At 40.0% G+C, this 14,683-nt stretch overlaps 1 protein-coding gene across 1 annotated transcript in view; it reads left to right on the plus strand.

The window, feature by feature from the left end:
* The window catches only part of LOC124615505 (anoctamin-8), a 191,267-nt gene that overhangs the window by 90,363 nt on the left and 86,221 nt on the right, over nt 1-14,683 (plus strand). Inside the window, exons 7-8 of the mRNA XM_047143460.1 lie at nt 7,412-7,597; nt 11,982-12,134. Of these exons, the coding sequence (XP_046999416.1) occupies nt 7,412-7,597; nt 11,982-12,134 (339 nt within the window). The remainder of the gene's footprint in view (nt 1-7,411; nt 7,598-11,981; nt 12,135-14,683) is intronic.

The raw sequence follows: 14,683 nt of genomic DNA on the forward strand, positions 1-14,683 counted from the left end.
CTGGGGGAATGCCATTCTCAGAAAACTGTGAAACAGGAAGCAGTTTCTGAGGTTATGCAAACACAAGACATGAATTCCCATAGTTGCCAAATGGTAACAATAACATTTCAGTAAGTGTTCTGAGTATAAATCATTACAAATGTGTTATTATTTTACAATTAGTGATACATTGCAGTTTTAACAATATTATCCAAAACTTACCTTATAAATATTCATGGAGAGAGGAGTACAAAAGCACAACAGCTAATGGCACACAACAGCTGATCGAAACATCAGAATGGCAGCTCATACCAAAGATCACTTTTAAGAACCATAGGTGGGCAATCTGCTGCCATTTGTTGCTGATTTCTCAAAACAAGTGTGGGCCATATGGCAACTACAGGATAAAGATGTAAGGTGGGAACATCCAAGAATGGCCCATAAGAAAGTAGTGTTGCCACATGGCTACACTGGAGATGAAAGGGTTAAGGTGAGATCAGAAGATTGCTTGGCTATACCTCAAATGTGGTGCTCAGCTGCAGAAGTCCCACATTTCTGTATCGGTGTAAGAAACTGTTGTTATGTAACTGATACTTGTGTTTGAAACCAACATGTTTGATAAGCAAACATTGTATATGGTGTCAGAAGACAAGCCACTGGGTTCCAACAGTGTTTCACACTTCCGTACTCCTTCATGTAGCTGATGACTACAAGGCAAAATCAAATCCATTTTAGAGTTCGTGTGGACCATATTATGAGGGGCATTCAATTAGTAATGCAACACATTTTCTTTTTGAAAGCAGGATGGTTTTATTCAGGATTCCAATGCACCATATTATTCCCCACTCCTTTGGCTACAAAACCCTATTTTTCAACATAATCTCCATTGAATGTGACAGCTTTGTGCTAATTTACTGGTAGAGCCTCTATGGCCGCATGGTACCACTCTGTTGGTTGACATCTTAGCCAGAGTCTTGCTGCATCAATAACCTCATCATCATTCACGTACTGCTTCCTGCAGAGTGCATCCTTCGATAGGCCAAACAAATGGAAGTCAGAAAGTGCAAGATCCAAGCTTTGGCATGGATGAGGGAGACAGTCCAATGAAATTTTGTGAACCACTCTTGGGTGTGCAGACTTGTTAGACCTTGTGCTGTCATGGAGAAGGAGTTCATTTGCATTTTTGTGGCAACAAACATGCTGAAGTTGTTTCTTCAATTTCCAGAGGGCAGCACAATACGCTTCAGAGTTGATCATTACACCATGAAGGAAGACATCAAACAGTATAGCCTCCTCTGAGTTCCAGAAGACTGTTGCCATGACTTTACCAGCTGAATGTGTGTCTTTGAACCTTTTCTTTGGAAGATAGATAGTGTGCTGCAAAGCGATGAACCCGTGTTTCATCGCCTGTGACACTGTTCAACAAAAAATTGTCACTGTCAGCTTCATAATGCCCAAGCAGCTCTGCACAGATGGTCCTTTGTTGCTCTTTGTGGTCAGTTAGGTGACGAGGAACCCAGCAGGCACACACCTTTGAGTATCCCAGCTGGGGGACTAATGTGTCAGCATTACCAGCAGAGACATACAGTTGAGCAGTGAGGTGTTTGATAGTGATCCATCGATCACCTCAAATGAGTGTCTCCTGACATTCCATCATTGCCCAGAATTGCAGCTGGTTGGCACACAGGAGATTGGACAGTTTTGCACAACCTTGTTGCAGTGATGACAGATGCCTCGCCCCACTGACTCATCATGCTATTCTTCACTGCCAGGTCTGTGTAGACATTCTGCAAGCACCACTGGGTACTTGTGATGTTCTTGTTTTCTTCCAGCAGAAACCCAATGGCAGCTCTCTGTTTGGAATACCCCTCTGCTACAGACACAATTTTAAAGTCTACGTATAGCACTGGAATGTATCGGAACTTCAAAAATCTATAGCAGCTGAAGCAGGACTATTCCATGATGTGCCACAACAAATTCCGCATTTTTTTTCACTTGAACTTGGCCAATAAATAAAAAATTGTGTTGCATTACTTATTGAACACTCCTTGTACTTGCCTCACAATCTAGCAAGAAGCAGCAGAGTGATTACTCATATTTTCCCTTTCATTCATGAAAACTAATGAGTAAGGGATGAGAGATAGTGGATAATAGTTGCGTCTAGCATAAGTTTTGCAGTAGTTGCTATTGTAGCTCTTTGCAGTGGTATTTATTATGTCTTTGAGCTCATCTTGCAGTTTCTGCCATAACTGCCTTCTCATCCAGTTGTTGCTAGAACAGTTCAGAAGTAAGTGTTGTACCAAGTAATGCACACAGAGCACAGCACTTGTTGCTACACATTGTTCCTAGGACATAGTCATTAATCGTGCACCAGATGGTTGAATATAGTTTATGTTTATGTTTAGCTGTCATGAGAAAGCAAAAATTCCAGATAGCTTGCAAACCAATCAAAATCGTACTATGAAGCTAATATTGTCATGTGCCACTCACAAACAGCCAAGTTGTAGTCAGGAAAGTATCAATGAACACAGCAGGGTAGTAATCACAAACAGTTGCGTGACACATTACTAACAGATTCATATGATGCCACAAACTGAGAGCAGAATATTGATGCTTCCTGTCTTACTGTGCCAAGTGTATCATAGGTAATCCACATCATCTGTACCCTATTGCAGCAGCTGTTTCAGGTGCATTTCCATGTCACTGAATGCCTAGCTTTATCCTTGTTGTTTTGAAGTCACTGGCTGTCAGTCAACAAAACTACTTAGACACAGCTGTGTGGTTGATATAAAACTGATAGTAGTTTTCAGCATCATAACAAAAATGACTACCAGAAACATCACTAAAAGATAATTCTTGTACTATACCCCTTCTTTTCTATTATAGTATGGCTGTGTTTCATATATTTCAAGTGGAACATAACTCAACATAAAAAAGAGTTTCGTTGCTGTATTTTCAGAAAATTGCTGAATGTGTTTGTTTAATGGTATCACTTAAATAAGTTAAATCCATCATTTTTATCAGCTTGTGTTTACTGCTCATTGATTTTATCATCAAATATCAAGATTTTTAGTCCTTAAACATACAGTATGTTGGTGACTTTGTATATATGTTTCTCTGTTTAGAAATATTAATCTTTCTAGATAGCGCATCGGAGGCAGTAATGTTGTGAATGGAATGTGCTCTGAAAATATAAACTGTTCTTTTGACTGCAGTGCACGGTTTATCATTATTTTCCTCTGTGTAAACTTAGTCACTTCCTTACTTTTTATGTTCAGAAGGCGGCATAACTGAACCATTAATTGAACAATAAAAATCATTCCCTATGCTATGAAAAGTGTGTCCAGTAACTGAAACTGCTGAGACATGTTAGTGGAGAATTTAGTTCCTTTAGGTGCCTTAAGTACTGCTAGTTTAGTGAATATAAGAAGTAGTGGTTGTTGGAATTTGTGATAGTCAGGCTTATTGTTTACTATAGTTCGCATGGCATGTACCGCATTTGCTGGATTGTTCTGCTGCTTATCAAGACATAAATAATTTTCCATTTGATGGCATTGCACTTTCTTGTAGCCATTTGCATGGGAAGTATTGTTTGCTGTAGTCTTCCATCATATAAGTATTTTGACAGAATAATGTAGATTCCATTGTACATATTCTGTTATAATGTTTTTCTTAATACTGTGCATGTAGTACTTCTCTCAGTGCTGGTATCCATTTGTACTGTATTATATTTTTCACATGCAGTTACCCAGAGCAATTCATGGTTTTATTGTTTAATTTACTGAAATTTTTAATCTACTGAATCTCCAGCTCTTTGATTGCTTAAAGTTTTGGAGTCAGTTAAGAGTAAGATGGCTAACAGTGATTTCATTTAGAACACCATTAGAAAAACAATGTTGCCAAAATGAATTAAAGGAAAAATGTTTTGCATCTGGTTGTACACAAATTAGCAATTCCAAGTGTGTTCCACAAATAACACGAAACTGCTAGCTTTTGATGCTACACTTAAAGTTCTTTGATACAGTATGTATACAGCACCCACATTCATTACGTATACGGGTTCTTATCACTATCTAACTAAGAAGTTCCCTACAAAATTAGGGCTGGGATGGTTCTTTTGTAAATGGCTTGGTTTATTCCCCACCTGCATCCATGCCCGGTCTCAGCTTATGCTCAGCATCTAATGAAGGGAACATTAAATGCCAATCTTTCTTCCTTTCTGTAAACTATTTAAGTAGTAAATCTGAAATTATATCACACTTATTGGTAGTTGTAATAAAGATGGGTCAGAATTTTATGCCCATTCTTATCTTCAGGAGGCAGCTGTTTTGTAATGCGTATAGAGCACACAAAAGTAAAAGCGAGGACATTATTCTAACTTCCAGCACTACTGTTTATATCCTCAGAGAAGAGAGAAGAGTAGAAGTGGGAAGATTAGAAAGGAAAAGCAGACAACTCAATGTCAGGATGAGAGGGATGCACTCTAGTGAAGATCAAGGTAGACAGAGATGAACGAGGAAGCATCAAAGAGAGGAAGAGGTCAGAGACAGTACATATGCAATTTAATAGTGCAGGGAGAAAGGGGGAGGGGGGGGGTGATGGCAGATAATAGAAATGAAGGGGGATAAAGCTGGGAAAAAATATCTAAGTTGCTTTGATTCTACATATTATCATGGATTCAACAAGTCCTTGGTGGGTTTCTGGAATTACGTGGCTCCCAAATACATTCGTATAGATCATACATTTCCCATAAATCCGTGATTTGTGCACAGAACTGACTTCTGATAGCATGCTAAATGTGTTCCATAGGGTTCAGATCAGGCGAATTTGGTGACAAAGATATCAACTTAAGTTCACTATCCTGCTCCTCAAATCACTGGAACATATTCTGGCCTTGTGATACAGACAGTTATCCTGCTGGAAGATGCTTTCACTGTCAGGGAAGACATCAGACATTTAAGGAATACAGGTAGTCCATAACAATGTTCACATGTCCACAGCTGTCATGTTGCCTCCAATAACTACTCTAGTTCCCATAGAAGCCCAGCTGAATGTCTGGATAGCATAATAATGTGCCAACTGGCCAGTATCCTTGATGCAATGCAACCATTTTTCTGTACGACTTGAGCATCTGAACCTGACCGTCAGTCTGGTGTCACAAGAAAAGTGATTAATTCGACCGAGGACAGGTTGGATTGATCCACAATTTAGTCCCAGTAATTCTCTCTCCACTGCAGTCGCAGTTTGTGATATCGGTAGGTCAGCATGCGAACACAGATAGGTTGTCTGCTGTGGGGCCCATATTCAACAATGTATGCTAAACAGTGTGCTTTCAAACATTAGTGCCTTCACTGGTAGTGTAATTTGCTATCAGATCGCCACCTATCGTACTTTGTGGAGTGGGCAAGCCTCATTCTTCCATGTAATATCAAACATTGGTAATATCACCTTGCAGTCATCAAGTTTACTTGGAGCGCTGACACTGCAATTGTTACCAGATAAGCTATGGCTTGCATCGCTGGGGAACAGATGACCATCATCTCTGACAGTGTGTGCTGACTCGCTATAATCTTATTCCAACAGGTCTTGAAAAATGTCAAAATACCAATTTAGAGTGAAAATATAATATAATGTGCTAGATAAAAATATGTACTCTAAGCAGTGGCTACCCACACTTCATCATGGAGCATGTACATCTACATGGATACTCTGCAAGTGCATCATACGGTGGCTTGCAGAGTATCTATGTAGATGTTCCATAATTAGGTGTGGGTAGCCATGACCTTGTCATCTATTAATTCTTTCACCATCTTACAACCACTTTCCATAGATGTTCACAATAGCAACACATGAACAAAGGGACTGCTTTGCCATTTCTGAGATGCTCGTTTTCCAGGGCCGGGTCATAACAAGCTGCCCTTCGTCAGTGCCACTTATGTCGCAGACTTTCGCATTTGCAACCCATATCTTCACTAGATTGATTCCTCATTCATCTCTGCTCCATTTACTGGCATTTACATTTCTTACCATGTCACATGCCCACAGTCCCACCATGTTGCATTCAATCTCATGGTGGTCATTGGTCATTGCTCCTCGCCTAGTTTGTTGTGAAATTTCAGACAGTATTAGAGTATTAGAATTGCACTCACAAATCGGTTAGGATATAGAATGAAATGTGAATGCTGTATATTAAGATTTTTTCTGAAAAACCATAATAACGGACCAGGATACCCATTAATGTGCAACAGTCCTTTGTGTTGGCCTTATTGTGAATAACAATAAGGCCATTATTTTATCCATGGCTGTGATTTTCAGCAACTGTATATATTTTTCAGAATAAAATTCAGTCATCTGTTGCAAATAAATTTTTATTGCACTTTACCAGTTTCGACAAATTAATTTGTCGTCTTCAGAAGCCTATAAAATTAGGAATATTATAAATCTTTATATCATGGCTGTACATTTATGTGAAGAGGAGAGAATTCATATAGGTCAATTTCTACAGAACATCTCAAAATAGAGAAACATCCTGTTCTTCCTCCATCCTTGCTTAACACGAAAATTTTGCTTTTATTTGACAAGGGCTACAAAAAGTGAATATTTCAGAGGAATTTTAAATATATAAAAATTCCCAGTTAAATTGAAAAGAAGTATTGAATGATCAACTTGCATTAAAAAACAAACACTGCATTGATTGCATCTCATCTTGTATAAAATGTGAAAATTAGCCAATTCTTTTTATATATTAGAATTATGTGCCATGTTTTTTTCATATGTATTACGTGTAACTTCTTTATATACCTTGGTTATATTTTTTATTTGCTTTTATACATGTTCCTTGCTGCTAGCACAACAGCTTGACACATGCATAGATGTGATTTAGTTATTGTAAATTGTCAATCTGTCTTTATAATAATCACGTGCAATAAGCAGAATTCTGGATGTGTCATGGCATTATGCTTCTATGTAGAAAATATTGACTTCTGTTAAAGCACTAAGTTTCTGTAATATACTTCCCTAATTTTGTAGGCTTCTGAAGTTGACAAATTAATTTGTTGAAACAGGTAAAGCCTAATAAAAATGTATTTGCAACTGATGATTGAATTTTATTCTCAAAAAGAATAAGGGCAGTAGTAAATCTTCAACCTTAAAACTTGGATACCATTCACTTCAAATGATCATAAAAATTTAATATTTTTACTGTAATAAATCACACAATTATTTTGTCTCTGTCTTTTCACACCTTCTTTTTGCCCTTATACATGATCTCTTAACCTTAAAAACATTTGATTTACATTATCTTTTCTTTTTAATGTCACCCTAATTATATTTTCTGTGGTAGGTGAATGAAACAAACAATTATTCAAGTTTATAAATTATTTTTATACGTACTTGTTCAAAACTGATAACGGTAGAATTTTTTATATTTCAGGTTTGCTTCTGTGGCCACAATCAGGCAGTTGAAGATGTTGGATATGTCCTCTTCTCATTTTTTAATGTTCTCTGGGCAAGTGTGTATGTTGAAACATGGAAGCGGTACAGTGCAGAGCTTGCATACCGTTGGGGTACTTTGGATCAGCGTGATGAGCTCTTGGTTGAACCTAGACCTCTGTTTAGTGTGAGTATATTGTAACTGCCAGAATAATGAAAATATTTCATAATTTGAAAGTTATATTATCACCTGTGTTGTCTGAATTATTAGATTTTATGCAGAGGTATTATGAGCTATTGTAATACCATGGTGTCATAAAACTGACACAACACTGTGTCTAAAAGTTTTAGTATTAGGTATACAGTCATTCCATATATAATCAAATCTTTAAATGCAATAAACATGTAGTATGGACTAGTCTGATGGAGGAGCCACTTTAACATGTGACACAGTATTATAAACAGTAAGCCATAGTTCTTTTTAAAAATATGTATAAGCTCAATATACATTAAATAGAGATGATGTAACATTTTGTGGCTATTCTTGCAATATATAAAAATAGTGTTAAAATATCAAAATTAAAATGTAATGTCAGCTGTTGGTATTGTCGCCTTGCAGCCATCATATTGTTATTCCAACAGGTCTTGAAAAATGTCAAAATACAATTTACATTGAAAATAAAATATTGGCTAGATAAAAATATCTATTCACTAAGCACTGGCAGGAGAAAAAATATTTAAGTTATGGAAACATAGAAGCTTTCGTAGCCAGTGGCTCGTCGTCCTGGCAGAAGGGTTGGAAGGGAAAGAAAGAGCGATAAAGAAAAAAGACTGGTGAGTTTTAGGAAATAGGAAGAGTTGTGGAAAAGTTGCCCAGACTTTCGTGCTCATCACACCCGATAAGTCTCCCGTCATGTGGTTCTGAGCAACTTTTCCGTAACTTTTTCCCGTTTCCGAAACTTCGCCAGTCCTTTTCCTTCATCTCTCTTTCTTCCCCTTCAACCCTTCTGCCAGAAGAAGAAGCTAATGGCTCCAAAAGCTTGCACATGTCCTTAACTTTTTATAGGCATTTTCTACTTCTGCCGCTTAGTGAGTACATTTCTTTATCAATCCAGTTGGATCATATTTTCAGAAATCGATTACCTTCATCACTATAATTAAAACTTGCTAGCTTTCAGAATAATCTTTGTTTTGAGCTAGAACAAAATACACACACACACACACACACACACACACACACACTGTATGCCTGTGCATTATACTGGTGTGACAAAAAGTGTCAATGCTGCATTTCGACCGGTGGACTAGGTTGTGTTGGGGGTTGTGTCATTTGGGATGGGTAGAGGGAGAGAGAGGCAGGAGGCAGGGAGAGGAATTGGGGTGAGTGGCTAGTGCTTCAGCAGGGGGGGGGGGGGGGGGGGGCAGCTTGCCAGTTAGGAATGTAGGCAGGAGGAGTGGCAGGTACGGATGCTAGGTATGTGATGCATTGCTGTCAGAGCTGGTGGGGAGCAGAACATGCTGAAGGTGACCTAGGGACATGAATTTGACCCACTAATGAATGACACAACTCTTTGACAAATAATCAGAACTATAGAATGGTTGCGTCAGTTGCTCCTCAGACAACTTTTCCACGCGCAGGGTACATTTCGTTAGAATCTTCACTGTGACTCAACAGTATGCCACTAGCTTTACCCATTTATAGCTGTTGAACTGCATCAACATAGTTGACAGTGTTAAAACACAATGGCCATCTTCTCCTGTATCCTACAGCGTTCAGATTTCCTGTTTATTCCATTTCAGTTATTAATTTCAAACTAAAAACTGTACTAAAGTGGATAACTTAAACTACACCAGTTATTTGTTGACCATTGTGGATTCCAATTACATGTTTCTCTACCCAACATTGGCAGTACTAATATCTTAGATCTGCACTGATAAAGTTTACTCAATATTGAGAGCAAGAAAAATAAACACCAAGTTGTTACCAGGCACTAAATGAACCAAACAAAACTGTATGAATGTAATCAACATGTAGTAAATGTTCTCAGGGCACACAAAGCAAGGGACACTATAATGAAAAATATTAAATTTAAACTTTACCTAGTTATTGTGATTCTTCAGTTTCTCCTAGCATATTGGTTGATTGATTGAACAATCAACAGGGTGTACTGCCGATTCGTAGTGTCCAACGGGCACAATATTTTGGTGATCAGACATGTCGCCATCATCAGGTGTGTTGACAAACTTAGCTCTTGAGGGCGCACAGCTGACTTATATCCCCTCCACCTGCAAGCTGTTCCTGCTGCGGACCTGCCTGCAGCTGCACATTGGTGTCTGCGGTAGTGTTGATATAGGTTATCTGCCCACTCTGGTCACTATATCATTTTGTTTGCTGAGTGTCTTTTCAGTTAAACTCATTGCTGGTTCCCAAGCCTTGTTAAGATTATAGTGACAATCTAGGTTGATGAGATCGTCCCTTGTGCAAATTTCTATTGCTTCCCTAATGATACTGTCCCAGTATTTGAAAGTCTGTGCCAAGATCTTGAAACGTTTGTACTCCCTCATGTGATTCGCAGACAAACAGTGCCCAGAAACCGCTGATGTATTGGGATACGTCAGTCAAGTGTGCTTTTGAAGTTCTTGGCAACGAGCATCAACAGTGCGCACTGTCTGTGCAATGTATGTCTTTCCACATTGAGAAGATGCAGAGCCTGCCAGATGACGACTCCTGTAGGAAGATCAACACTTCCCCTACAAACAAAGCTGAGAAGACTAGGGCTCTTCTCAGGGATGCAGATTTACCAGAGGGGGTGGTCAAGGAACTGTACTTCAAGAGCCTGTGCCGACAAGACGTTATGGATTCCCTAAAGTCGACAAAATGGGATACTGTTGCGCCCTGTTGTCTGCAACATTAGGACACCTACAAATTTGCCATCAAAATAGCTGACGGAAATTCTAAGCCCTTATGTGGGTAGATGTCCTCATGACACCCACAATTCTGTGTATTTGTAAAACACCTCAGCAGCTTCCGGGTGAAGCACACAGGTATCCTGGTTAAGTTTTGACATCTTGTCATTATTCGCCAGGATGCCTCTATGAGAATCGCTAGAGCTTATTGGTCAGAAATTTGACAAGAAGACCACCGATCGTCTCAGGTATGTCCTGATCTCCCCTTGTTTTCTGTTTAATGGAGAATACTATGAACAAGTGGAAGGAGTTGCAAAGGGCAGCCCACTCTCGCCTTTGGCCATGAATTTGTATAAGGAGTGCGTTAAGGAGGCATCATCCAAACGGAAGCCCACGTGTGTGTGGGGGGGGGGGGGGGGGCTGTTTTTCTCCCCCCAAACTCGTTGACTTCCTTGCACATTTGAACTCCATACATCCCATTATCAAATTCGCTCTGGAGACCAAAGTAGAAAGAAGATTACCATTTCTGGATATCATGATAAAGATGTCCCCGTGGGCCACAGTGTGTATTGTTGGAAAAAAATACTAACTGGTCTGTATTTGCGTGTAGACAGCTGCCATCACATTTTGCGGAGCAATGGGGTACCAAAAACGCTAGCACACAGGGCATAAACCATCCCAGACTCAGAGTGCCCAAGGAGCCAGAACACCTCAGAAGAACTGTATTAAAAAAAAAAAAAAAAAAAAAAAAAAACGGGTACTCAGAATGACGAATTAGGTGTGCTCCCTGCCTCACCACACAGTACAACCTGTGGAGACAGAAGAAGTCACAAAGGAAGAGGTAGCCACTGCCTTTATACCATACACCAGCACACTGTCGGGAAAAATTGGATGCATATTGAAGAAATGCTGTGTAAAAACTTTTTCCCACCCAGTAAAACATGAGCATTATTAGGAAGCATCCAAGATGATTTCAGTTTGCAGAAGGCCAACATATACCAAATTCCCTGTCAGTGTGAAAAGACAAATGTTGGACAGACAGTGTGCACTGTAGAAAACCATTGCCGACACACACTGGACTGATGTATCCCAACAAGTCAACAGTGACAGAGCACTGTTTGTTCAAGAATCGCATAATGGAATATGAATGTACCAGGATCTTGGCATGGACTTCCAAATAGTGGTACAGTGTCATTAGAGAGGCCATAGGGGGGAACTCATCAATCAAGATTGTGGCTATATTCTTAAGAAGGGGTAGGAACCATCACTGAGTTCACATAAGAAGACCTAGCAAACAAAACAATCTTTTAGCCAGGGTGGAGACAGTATCTACATCTATGCTACCGCAGACAATGACACTAGCATGTCCGCGACCACCAACGTGCAGCTGCGGACACGGATCATGGAGGGAGTGTCTTACAGGAGAAGAGGATTTAAATCAGCCACATGCCTTCAAGAACTCAGATCATCAGCACACCTGGACATGGAAACATGTCTAATCATCGAAATACTATGCCTGTTGAACACTGTGAACCAATGGCACACCCGTGGACTGTTAGATTCACCTGGTTATTGTTCTAATTTCTTGTAAGAGTGTATTGAAAGGCAGGAGTCTGTAAAACAAGTATAGTGTATCATATTAAAATATTATTTTTCTCTTTCAGGGTACTCTTGAAGTAAGTCCTGTGACAGGGCGACTAGAACCAGTATATCCAGCATGGAAAAGGAATGTTTTTCGATACTTTGTCAGTATGCCCATCATACTGCTCTGCCTGGCTGTTGTCTTCGTCATTATGATTGTGACACTACAATTCCAGGTACTTCTTTATGTGGAAATCAGCCATATATGGACTATGTACAACTCACCATATAGCAGAGATGCTGACTTGCAGACAGGCATAACAAAAAGACTGTCAATAATGGGAGACGCTACCGGGTGGTGGAAGTGAGGAGGAGGCTGGGGCTGGGGTGAGTGGGGAGCGATAAGCAGGGTGGGGTGGTGCGGGGGGTGGTAAGTGCTGCCTTGTGGGAGCATACAGGGACAAAGTGGAGAGAGAGTAGGGCAGCAAGATGCCGTCTGGAGGTTAGATGGGGGGGGGGGGGGGGGGGGGTAGTGGAAAAGAGAGAGGTAGAAGGACAGTGGATGTGTTGGTGGAATAGAGGACTATGTAGTGCTGGAATGGGAACAGGGGTGGGGCTAGAGTGTAGGACAAAGACTAACGAAAGTTGAGGTCAGGAGGAAGGTTACAGGAAGGTAGAATATATTGCAGAAAGAGTTCCCGTCTGCACAGTTCAGAAAAGCTGTTGTTGATGGGAAGGATCCAGATGGCACAGGCTTGAAGCAGTCATTTAAATGAAGAATGTTATGTTGGGTGTCATGCTCAGCAATGTGGTGGTCCAGCTGTTTCCTGGCCACAGTTAGACAGTGGCCACTCATACAGACAGATTTTTAGTTGCCACGCCCACGTAGAATGCTGCACAGTGGTTGCTGCTTAGCTTGTAGATCGCATGACTGGTTTCACAGGTAGCCCTGCCTTTGATAGTATAGGTGAAGCTTCTGACCAGACTGGAGTGGGTGGTGGTGAGAGGATGTATGGGACAGGTGTGTTACAGGGACAGGAGCTATAAGGCAGGGGGTTGGGAGCAGAAGGGAGAAAACCCTATTTCACAAAGCACCTAGCATCCAGCGCACGTTAGTCTATCGATTATTTACATGACTTTGAAACGCATCCCTGTCGGTTTTTGAACATTTTTGAACATGTTCTAAGTTCGTTTCTGAATGACCCGTAAGTTAATTTGTGAATGCGTGCATAGTGTACATGATGTCTCTGTCAGGGGAATCCTTGTCACATGTAGAAACAAACTTTCCAGGCAGACATATGGAGCTATACGACCAGAGCGGAGTAAGGTCAAATGGACGAATGCCAACCGCTGTCTGATTGTGTGGTTGATTGGGTTTGCGAATGATGAGCGTTGTTATAATTACTAGCGAAATCCATAGGTTCAGACTACAGGAGTGGAGATGAACGAATAACAGGTAAGAAAGATTACGTATTACATCCTCGGTGTTTCCAAGAAAATGAAATTTTGACAGAAAATTTTTGGCCAGGTCGCTATACTAGCAAGGGCTAGTTGTACGATACTCGGTTAGCAGCTGCTTTAAGTTCTATTCTGGAAGAAGCGTGGAAAACGCGTTGTACGAACATCTAACTACGCCTAACCGGAGAATAATCACGGGATAAGTAAACTGGTGTTTCTGGTAGTTAGTGAAATTAAACTGTGAATAAGCTTTGACATTGGCAGGAATAGTTACAGAATTAGTGGTAACAAGACTGTTTGTTAGAACGAGGAAGGAGAAGAAATGGGGACATCACACAAATTATGGAACAATATGACGATTCCAAGTTTGCATAAAAATTTCGTACTACTACTTTTCGATCTCATGCTTGAGAAACTGGGGCGTATGAGTGAAGCATGAAGCGTGAAACTATTTCCTAACGTAAAGATTTTTGCTTGTAGTAAGTAGGCCTAATAGGCATTTGATATTAGTTCAAATGTTCAAATGTGTGTGAAATCTTATGGGACTTAACTGCTAAGGTCATCAGTCCCTAAGCTTACACATTACTTAACCTAAACTATCCTAAGGACAAACACACACACACACACACACACACACACACACACACACACACGCACACCCCTCGCTCGGCTAATCCCATGCGGCTTGATACTGATACTTGCGGCTAATCCCATGCGGCTTGTTATTGATACTTGTGAATTATATGTTGTCGTTACAAGAAAGACCGTTTGTGCCTAAACAGTCTCGTTTATTTGGTGTGTGCTACAATTGTTGCATTATTAGAAAGGCCTTTTTTTTTATCTATCAAATAGTGACAAAATAGACGTAATCAGATCGGGAAACCACACCAGTCTTGGTTCCTATTTGCATTAACAGATTTTTCAGTATTAGACAATGACATTTCGATTTTTCTTGTAGCAAAACGTTTGACAAACTTTATGAGGTTATAGATTCTTTTACAGAAAGGAAAGCACGCCATGTAAAGCTGATTAGAGAGAAAAAAATTCTAGGAGCTAAGGATCGAAGAAATGTGTGTTGTCTTGCTTGTCTTGTGTCTTTACTGGGTTTATGTCTCCTATATTCAATTTATTGTCACACAAAGCAGCAAGTTGTTAACTGATAGGGAATAAAGTGTGCAAATTTTCTGAAGTTTTTTTTGTTTTTTAAAGAGGAACAGAATGTCCAACCTGCTGACTGTAAGCAGGACAGGCACCACAGGACATCGTAATTTCCACTGTCCGGAATATGGTTTGATGGCATCCATTACAAAATACACACGTTTCAATT

This window comes from Schistocerca americana, chromosome 5 (genome assembly GCF_021461395.2).
Source record: "Schistocerca americana isolate TAMUIC-IGC-003095 chromosome 5, iqSchAmer2.1, whole genome shotgun sequence".
NCBI lineage: Eukaryota > Metazoa > Arthropoda > Insecta > Orthoptera > Acrididae > Schistocerca > Schistocerca americana.